Source organism: Clinocottus analis, unplaced genomic scaffold, assembly GCF_023055335.1.
Source record: "Clinocottus analis isolate CAN_PGR_092001 unplaced genomic scaffold, fCliAna1.0.p SCAF_39, whole genome shotgun sequence".
NCBI classification, from domain to species: Eukaryota; Metazoa; Chordata; class Actinopteri; order Perciformes; family Cottidae; genus Clinocottus; species Clinocottus analis.
The window spans coordinates 315,265-325,473 of NW_027176142.1; the positions used below are offsets into that span (position 1 = coordinate 315,265).

At 45.1% G+C, this 10,209-nt stretch overlaps 1 protein-coding gene across 1 annotated transcript in view; it reads left to right on the plus strand.

Annotated features, from left to right (window-relative positions):
• Window positions 1-10,209, plus strand: part of cacna2d3a (calcium channel, voltage-dependent, alpha 2/delta subunit 3a) — a 92,645-nt gene that overhangs the window by 3,190 nt on the left and 79,246 nt on the right. The window contains 4 exon segments of the mRNA XM_068596655.1: window positions 79-4,686; window positions 5,027-6,466; window positions 7,653-8,070; window positions 8,345-8,426. Of these exon segments, the coding sequence (XP_068452756.1) occupies window positions 7,946-8,070; window positions 8,345-8,426 (207 nt within the window). The 5' untranslated portion in view covers window positions 79-4,686; window positions 5,027-6,466; window positions 7,653-7,945.

The window sequence follows — 10,209 nt, forward strand, 5'->3', positions numbered from 1 at the left end:
ATGAACGCTGGGGGCAAATGAACGTGAACATGTTGTGAATGTAGAGCGCTTTAACTCCTTTTCTAATCTGCTCCACAGAATAATGCAAACATCACAGAGGGTTCTGCTGGTTCTTCCTCGTGTTGAAGCCTCCTCTCCATCAGCAGGCGGACGGCGGCTTCAGTCTTTTCCAGTTTGTTTGATGATGGAAAAGGAAATTGGCAAGTTTACTCCCAAATACAAAAGTCAGACTATCAACACACGTGAGATGTTTTCTTCTTTGTTATTAAAGTCCGGCCCTCATTTAGGGAAGAAGATGCACAGTAGCCAACGACAAAGACGAATATTGTTTGAATTGTGTGATTTGTGCCGTGATTTATACATATGATGTTCGTCAATTTGAAGTCAGTCAGGAACAAGTTTTCATAGTATTTAGTTTCCTGTGAGCTTCTGTAGATCTCCCGTCTCGCTGTACGTCAGCAGCGTGGCCGACGGCTTCTCCAGCTCCAGCAACTCAGCATCCATGTTCCACACACACACACACACACACACACATGGAGAGGAAACACACATGGAGAGGAAACACACATGGAGAGGAAACACATGTGTCCATGGAGAGGAAACCAAAAGACACACTGATTGTTGGTGTGAGGTCATCGTAGCTTCAGTGAGAGTGAAACACTTCAGCGACTAAAATCTTTTTAATTGACAAACATCATATGAGTTATTCATGGGAGAAATTCCAAAGTGATCAAACTGTAATTTGTCTTTGCTGTTTGGCCGTTTCTGTTGTTTCTTCACCTCTGTTGATGTCCAGTCCTCTCGTCCTGTCGTTCTCTCGTTTCTCATCTCTAGTTTCCATCGTCTCTTTTCCACCCGTCTATTTTTAGGTGGAGTGTCTTTAATTATGCATGTTGTCATCGTGCTTCCAGTATTACTGTCGTTTAAGATGTGTGTGTGTGTGTGTGTGTGTGTGTGTCTCATAATCCCTGCTTTCTGTTTGTTATTGCGTCTCAACACAACCTCAGAGGTGTCAGCCTGCAGGCTGAGAGACGCTTCCTCCTGCACTTCCTCACACCAGGATGACGCTCACTGACTTCCAACAAGACGCTCTCAATACCAGATTATAATCCCACAGAGCTTCCTCTGGCTCTGTCGCAGCCGCTCCAGCTGCTTCCTACTGACCTGTCTTCCCTTCTTGTTTCTTTCATTTCTGCTTTTTAAAAGCAGACGGTTTGCTCTTTCACCTCCATCTCCTACACGTCCATGTTTTAAACTCCATCCACCCTCTTTCTCTTCTGCTTCCTCTGTGACATCTCCTCACCCCTTCATCCTCCTGATATGTGACCTAATTACTTGTCTAATTGAGCTTCTTGTCGCTGCCGCTCAGCTTGGCGGTGAGGAACGATATCTGGTCGCCTGCAGGACGTTCGTGGAGGTCGTGGCCGGTGTGACGGTTTGCCAAACACTCGCAGGTTCACGGGTACAATTACTCTCTCGTCACGAGAACATTAGCTTTGAATCCCAGAGATTACAGCAGCTAACAGAGTAACATGCCAGTGATGTTGAGCTGCTGGTGTTCTGCTGCAGTAATGTGTCTTTCACAAATGACTCAATGTTCTGATTCTTATCTCTGAGGAAAGGAAATGACTGCTGTATAATTACTTTAAACACAATTATGTTCACTAATATGCGTCCCATTCTGTAGATTTCTTTCAATGACAAGTTCATCTTTGGTGTCCTTAAAGAAAGCCTGAAGCTCTCGTTTCACTTCTTCCTGCTTTTCTCAGGACGTCTCTTCATCTTTTCTTTTGCTGAACGAGCAGTTTCTGTCTTTCCCTTCTTGTCCGTAGACGCCTGAACACACCGTGCAGGTCTGTGTCTCAATGCTTATCAAAGATGTCTTCATACAATATAAACATATTTAAATGTCCTGAGAAGAAGATCTCAAAGACCAAAGCCCCTCGTTTAGGAACGTATATTACTTTAGATATCCAGACCTTCAGAGTACATCTTTTACATCGACAAGGCTGAAAGACATTAAGTCTCATACAAAGACTTCCAACCCAAACACGGACAGAGACATTTGGTTTCTAGGCAGACGTGATGAGACTGAACTGAATCTGTTCAGCGTTAAAGTTTTAAAGTGCTCATAGAACAGCAATAATATTAAAAAGTGCATCGTTTAAAACATGCTCTCGGACGCTTTGTGGCCTCAATCAGCTGCTAACGGCTCTCTGCTTCATCCTGACTTCACTTTACACACACTCGTATTCTCAGGTGAAGGTTCTCCATAAAATGGGAACATTAGCTATGAAAAGAAGTCTCTTTTACACTCACTTCTGTTTCTCATCTTACAAGCAAAGAGATAATTATATGGATTCATAGAGAACATGTTTTAGAACAGATTAGGTTATTAAACCTCTCTAAAGTTTAGATTATAAATAAAGAGAAGCTCCCAAATGAGGCTGAATGCTAACGTTCTGCCGTCTTTTTTAAATGTGTTAAATGCATCTTAACATCTGCAGCAATTTTCTAAGCAAGACACGCCGCTCTGCAAATCAGGCAACGTTTCATCAGCACTGAAGGGACCCAAGTTCATCTCCGTGCAGAAGCTTTTTAATCATCTATTCAACCTGAATGTTGACATCCTCTCTTGAGAATGATTTCTCCCAAAAGCATTCATTCACTTTCCATCTTCTTGAACATTACTTTTTTTAAAACTAGTCCATGTGCAGTCAGCCGTTGCCGACATTAGAGATGTTTAATTCAAGGACACGGTGTGGGGGAAAGCTCAGCATCGTCCTGCTCAGGTATAAGCTCACCTCTCTCACGCGGGGCTGCTGTCGCCCCCTGCTGCTCATCGGGGCAAAGCGCGCTGCATTTGTCCTTGTTTTCCGAGTCCATGAATCTTGCATGCGGTGGCTATTTTGATCCATGACAGTGCATATTCTACAGGGTTATGTGTTCCAGCTCATCAAATACAGTCATCTGTCTCCCCGCCAGTGCTGATGGTGGAAAGACTGTGGGATCTCATTATTAATTGAATTAAGGGAGGTATTTCTGGAGCAAGGTGAGTTCTGAGCCTGGAAAGAAAGAATTATTTATGGTGTGCTTTGAAATTCCCGGGCACTAATGGGACTGAGCCCATCACTGTCTCTACAGATAAGAACATCAATGCTCCTTCTCGTGCACGACCTCGAGCCTCACAGTGTGGGTACAAACTCGCCCGGATGGAGATGCTCCGGCTCAGCAATGATTAAGAACTATAATGTTAACAGTTAGAATGGATGATGAGTGATGAGACGTCTGGTTGGTTGGTTGACCTGAATGATGGAACTGGTTCATGGTGACCAACTCAGTTCCTTAAAGAGCCCTGTGTTGTCCCATGAAGGCCTGCTGCTGAGGCATTATGCTGCAGTTTAGGGTAAAACATTGTTGACCCTAGTCCAGGTAAAAACCTGCCTATTTGGAGAGCACAATTAATGTAAATATGAATCATATATGCTCATTGACGTGTCAGCGTGTGCAGTAAATCATGCCAATACGCCTCCTCTTTCCCGCTGATCCTTCATTCTGTCGGCGATGCCACGCTGACCTTGCTGCTAATGAGCTGCCAGAGATTCAGGATCGCTGGTCGGCCTCAGGTCAGACTCAGCACATCAGGAGAGGAAACACTACCATAGTGAGGAAGTTCTCATGCTAAAGTCTCATGTACTTTGCTTTATACTCCTTCCAAGACATTTTTCATGTGGAAGGGCCAATCATCATGTTCAGGAGATTGAAGCCATCACTAGATGTAAAAGAAGCGCATCAGCAGAAAATGTCAGGATGTTTCTCTCTGCTGAATTGCAGGTGCATCTCAGTCAGCATGAGTTTGGGAACACTTTGCTCTCCATGAGGCGAGATTACAGCTTTCAGTGGACATGGAGGGCCAGAGAGAAACGAGGGATTGTGGGCGTGTGAAAGTGGAAAGAAGTTCTGGGCAGCGGCGGTGCGTCACTAGAGGGCGCTATGGCGCCGCCCCTCTTAAAAGTTTGAGATGAAAAAAAAAAGAAAAAATATATTTAATATAAACCGTCAAAAAACATTATGTACCGAATAATTTACATGAGACATATACCGTGTTGACGCGCTAAATGTGTGTGAGACCGTAAGCTCCTGTTAACCACCACGTCAGTTAAATGTGAACAAATATAATAAATCGTCATTCATCGTCACTGAGGAAAGCCCCGCCCCCTTTCTCGGGCGCCGGACAAACGGGATTCAAAATGGCGGCGAGCAAACATTTCACGGTCGTTACGGCAAGAACAGCTTCTCATTGGCTGATGAAACTTAAATCTCCGGGCGCAGAAATGTGCGCCAATGACATCGCTTCTTATGTCAACGTGACTGGACTATTCGTCGAATCAGAGACCTTTATCGTTCCCTCACGTCCCATGTAGCTCCCACAGAGCTACAAGCAACATTTCTAGCAGAGACATGGCGGCTAAAAACTCTGGTATCTTTACGCGGAACACCTTTTAGATCCACGAACAGATGTTGACCAGAAGAGGCTGAAAGAGTTGGACCCGAACGTCCGGATTTAAAAACCCAGCAGCAAAGCACTGACCACGGGAGGACGTCGACCCGGAGCTTCTCCTCAAGCTACATGCTAACTGGAGCTGGTTAGCTGGATGCTAATCAGCTTGAAGGATCGCTGCAGAGGTGAGTGTCAAAACCAGCAGATGCCTGTTGGAGTTTAATGTTTTTTTTAATGTTAGATTTGGGTGGATATCGGACTATATATATGTCCTGGCCTTTTGTCCGTTGATGAGCCATCAAGACACAAAACTGTTTTTGTGTCTTGATTTTGTGTCTTTTGTTTATTGTGTGTGTGGATGTAGTGATTACAAAAGCATTTTTAGCGTCTCATACATGTAAGTCCTTTGGTGCAAAACCCTGTTTTTAGTTTGGGCTTTTAATTATTTATTACCAGGCGGGAGGCGGGGCCTACCAGGCGGGAGGCGGGGCCTGTTTGATTGACGCGCTGCTTTTGTCGTTCCAGCTCACCGGGCAGCCGGTGCTGACCGGAGGAACGACGGGAACGTGTGTGTGTTGTGTGTTGTGTGTGTGTGTGAGACATATTTTTTTTTGTCAACTGACTGTCTGTTGTCCATAGTATGAAGCCTGTTTGTAGGAGATATTTCTCCACAGTGTTTCTTAAACATTGTGCTCTGAACCTCTCATGCACAAAGTGAGTTTGCTGATAGTTGTTATTGGACCGTGTTGAGCTGTTTTCTTGAAGTAAAGCTTTGTTTTTCAGAATATTCTACTCAAAAGCTCTTTTCTTCTCATGCAGTGATATGAAACCAGCCCAGCTGCTTCTGGGTCTTTAGTCTTTGATGTGTTTTCCTCTGATGTGACCTGTGACTAATTCTTCCCCACATATTTTCATAAAGTGTGTACGTGCAGTACTTATCTATGAATACATTAATAAATCAATCTATCAATGCATTATTTTCTCAACGTCAGGTCTTGCTCAGCCTGTTAGAAACCTCATCCCCATGGCGACCGCATGCAACGCTTCGGTTTGACTGTAAAGGAGTCGTTGCTAATCCAGACATTAGCCCGAACCGCATCCATCCAGAAGATCTGTGAGACTGAAGCTCACATGCAGGAACCTCTCGTTGCAGGAAGCGTGTGTGAACAAGTCAGCTCCTTCTGTACCAGGAACTTATCTCGTTTCCATGAAGGAATGACATCACGCTGGGATTCCCTCTGTGAACCAGCTGTGTCCTGAAGGTCACGACCAGAAGCTTCTACCTCGATGGCACCAGGAGGGACGGATGGGTTGAGGACTCATGAGACAAGATATCAGTGTTATTAGAGGGATATTACATTGTTTACTCAGAGGAGGCGAGACTGGTGTTGAATTTATGTTCAATAACTGTATTATCATCTGACTTTTTACTGAAGAGCTGTTTGATTTGACTCAACTTTAATAGAAAAAAATCAACTATAACGGTTCATTCCATTCTGTTTAATATGATTGCTTATGTTTTTGTGTGCACTCTCTGCTTGGGGAGTAATTACCTGTCACTGAAACACGATGAGGAGGAAATCTGGAGTGACAACAGCCGAAGGACCAGGATGTGATGCAAATAACATAAAAACCCAGGAAGGCTTTTCCTGTCCACCCGAAGACTCCTCGAACTGAACTGCTGTTCAAACCCATGTTTTTCTTACTTTGTGTTGGTTTTCTATTATTCTGTCAGCTGACATGGCCTCGCCCTGCTCAGTCATATTCCTGCACAATAACACTTCTTTAGCCGCGTGGATAAAAACTCCCATTCAGGAAAAATAAATCAGTCCAACTGCTGATATTTGTTTTTATTATTGCAGCTCTGCAGGGAGAAGGAAACCTCTTTATTGTGTAAGCATCAGTCCCATTCTGCCTGTCTCCAGACACAGTATGAACATGCAGAGATGGAAACAAATCAATGAGGTAAACGTACAAACGCTCATTTAACTTGAAAATGTGTTTGAGAAAAACAACAACTTACGACTAAAGACGGGGCAAGTTGAGCATGTTCCCTGTAATAAATATGGAAAAAACTATTGGATATACATGCATTTAGTGCTGTGACCCACATGTCACATTACGTCTGCAGCATAGGCCTAGAGACACACACACACACACACACACACACACCTTTCAGTTGGCACGACGTTTATGTGTAAACTTAATAAAATCAATTTTAAAAGTGCTCATTGCAAGTTGATTAAAATAATATTTTGAATGTATGGTATGAGGTGAACGTTTGGGGTTTGTAATGAAATGAATGAGTTTTCCAAAAATCCCAAAAATTAATATTTGTCTACCTCTTGCAGAATGTGTGCAGAGTTTTGTATTGGAATCACATGTAGATGTTGACTCTTCTGTCCGTGTTGGTGTTTAGACTTGTGAGCAGTTTCACGTTGGTCTTTCACCCCAACAGTTAGAGTATAGTTAACAGTAGTAATCAGTTACAGAGGAGTCTCCTCTTCCTGCAGTGAGACGGCACCTCTCCTGCAGGGAGCAGAGGCTCTTCAGTCTCTGATCCATCACAGAGTCCTTCCAGCTCTGTGATGGACGATGATCCGTCTCATGAGGTCTGAAGCTTCAGGGCTTCATCCTCCATCACGACCCGTACGAGCTCACACCACGACACTGCTGCAGAACACGTCCACAACACAACACAGCGGACTGTCTGCACAGCCCCTCTACCTTCTGTGTCTTACACACACACACACACACTTGCTTTTGTCTTCTCCCCGTGTCTCTCGTCAGCACTTTGCAGTAGTTCTTGCTTCAGTGAACTCGGCATACAGTACATGACTTGATCTGACATGAAAGCTAAAGGCTAGTTATTATTATTAAAGCTCATAGGAGGAGAGAGAGAGAAGTATGGTGCACTTCAACAACAATAACAGCATCCTCAGTAGCCTATCCTGAGAGTAAGGAGGGGAGAGAGAGGGGGACAGAGAGAAGGGAGGGGGGGGCGAGAGAGGAAGAGCCAGAGAGAGAGGGAGCGCAGGAGGAGGCTACTTGCATCACTCCAGGAGAAGCCGTGCTCGTGTGCGCTGCGTCGTTGGAGGATCTCCCGTTTCCCCTGAACCTCTGCTTTCTGCTCTCTGCTTTCTGCTCTCAGCTTTCTGCTCTCAGCTTTCTCCTCTCCTCTCTGCTCTCTGCGGGTGAGCTCGGTCCAGCAGAGCGGCAGAGTGCAGCTTCCCCGCCGGAGGAGTCGAGCTCTGCTTTCCGGCAGCAGAGCCGCGCGCCGCACTTTGGATAAGTCACACAGCTGAGCATCCTGCCGTCTGAACGCACTGCCATGAGCGACCTCGTAGACAGCATACGTGACTTTTGACTGCCTCCATTTCCCCCTTTTCTTCTCGTGGTTGGATTCTGCTCGCTGTGCGCGTAGGGAGGGTCTCTTTGCCCACGATGCAGCTGGATCGGAGCTGTGTGGTTTCCAGTGCGCGGTGTGTGTGTCTCCTTTTACTTTTCTCAACTCTAAGCACCAGGGTCAGTGACGTGGGAGGCACCCACCAGAGCATCCCTCCGTCCGTGTAAGTAGATGCTGTTTTACGCATCACTCGAAACTTCAAGTTAAAAGGAACTTGATTCAAAACAGCCAGCTGCACACGTCCCCACTCATGTTTAATGGATTATTGCGTTCTTTGTTGAATCATTTCCGCTGCTGTTTATGGTGTTTGAGTGTGATACTTCCTCTTTTTACAAATGTCTGCCTGTACTTGTTGTATGTCAGCACTTTTTAAATCAGTTTATTCCTCATCACATTTGTGGCTTCTTACCTGTGAATCCTTCTGTGTGCGTCTGCAGGGTGAAGCTGTGGGCTTCAGCTTTTGGTGGAGAGATGAAGTCCATCTCTGCAAAGTACTCCGGCTCCCAGCTGCTGCAGAAGGTGAGCAGTGATGTCACGTGTGGAACCTGCTTCCCCCAAAATGTCCACATGTTAAGCTTAAGCAGGGTGTTGTGCTCAAGACATTATGCTTTTACAATGGAGCCCTGTTGTCCTTGAAATATGTTTTTTATTTCAACAAATAGGTTTGCGTCTTACACTCAGGACCCACACTGTCCTCCAGAAATGTTTTTGCAAAGCTGAAATGATGTAATACTGTGAGTAGAGCACTGTTGATTTAAGAGCTTAAAAGACTATGAGAGCCTTTTAAAATTGCTTTGTGGGTGTGAAAAGGCCAGTATGAGCAGAAATGACTGCTGTTGAGTAATTTTTGATTTGAGAGAAATGTCACTCTTCATCTAAACTACAGGATGCTTTTTACCCACAAAGAGTGTGTGATGCATGTTGACGAGGTGGCACATTTAAAAGCTTGTTCAGAAAATGCACTCTTTAAATGGGTGTCAAATTCACAAGCTCTCTGGCAGATGCACACACACACGCACACGCACACACACACACACACACACACTCCAGAAAGCCTTTTTTCATCTGAATGTTCCTCACACTTCCAGCAGCCTCGTCTGCCTCTCTGCAGTCGCTTCTCGTCCCTCTTCACTTGGCTTTGTGGCGTTTTAATATTTGAGTGTGATGGAATGCAAATGTTCCTAATGGAGGTCAGTTGATGAAGCACGAGTTGAAGCTGCTAATGGATAGCCGGTGGATGGAGGGCCACGCCGCCGCTCACCTCCAGCGGGCACAGACTCGGTGTTCTGTCGGCTCGGTCGGTGCTGCTGGTGTTTCTGCTGTTCGGTGTCTCACAGGCCAAGCTAGTGATTTGACACAAAAACATACACATGTTCCTCTTCCATGAGCGCACACACAGAATGCCCCCCCCCCTCCACACACACACATCCATGTAGCACATGACTGCACACTGCATGTTCACCAGCAGTGACTGAGAGGATTATAATCCTGTCGCGTGGATGTCATCAGCTGGAGCGCAGTGGCGTTATCGTGGAGAAAATTGTTCCCCCTCTCATCTTTTCATGCCTCCAAAAAAAAGATAACCCTCCCACAGAGTGACGACCTCTTTATGAAATGCAAATGAGGGCCGCAGGGTTAATTGAGCTAAGAAGAGACTGGAGTCCTCTTTGTGGGAAAAGTGCATCTCTCACACCGAATGTTGCACGCAGGGTGCTCCTCTCCGTGTGGACCGCAGTGTGTCACACAGGCTCAGTGTGTGTGTTGCCTCTTTGTGTAGATGTACAGGTTCACATGCTCACAGGGTGTGTGTGTGTGTGTGTGTTGCCTCTTTGTGTGTCCAGTACCGTCCAGCAGCTCTTGCAGGAACGTTAAGGACGACCAGTTTTCCTCGAGGGCAAATGTTTTGAAATAGAAGAGAATGAAGGAAATACACTAGAGATGGTACTGAGGAGAAAAGACCAAGGATGCTCTGTGTGTGTGTGTGTGTGTGTGTGTGTGTGTGTGTGAGAGCATATGTTTGCTTCCCCTGGGCAAGAGACATGGACTCTCTCTTCAGTCATCTCTCTGACCTCATATAGTGTAACACAACTCCATGTAAAGAGCCCCCCCTACACACACACACACACACACACACACACACACACACACACACACACACACACACAAAAATCAAAAATAGACTAACACAATGAATTATTTGAAAAGGTATTTTGATGATTTGTTTGCTGTTTCATATTTATTGAATACTTTATTTTTTGCTGAAACATTAAAATTAAAAATATACATCGATCTGTAGTTTATT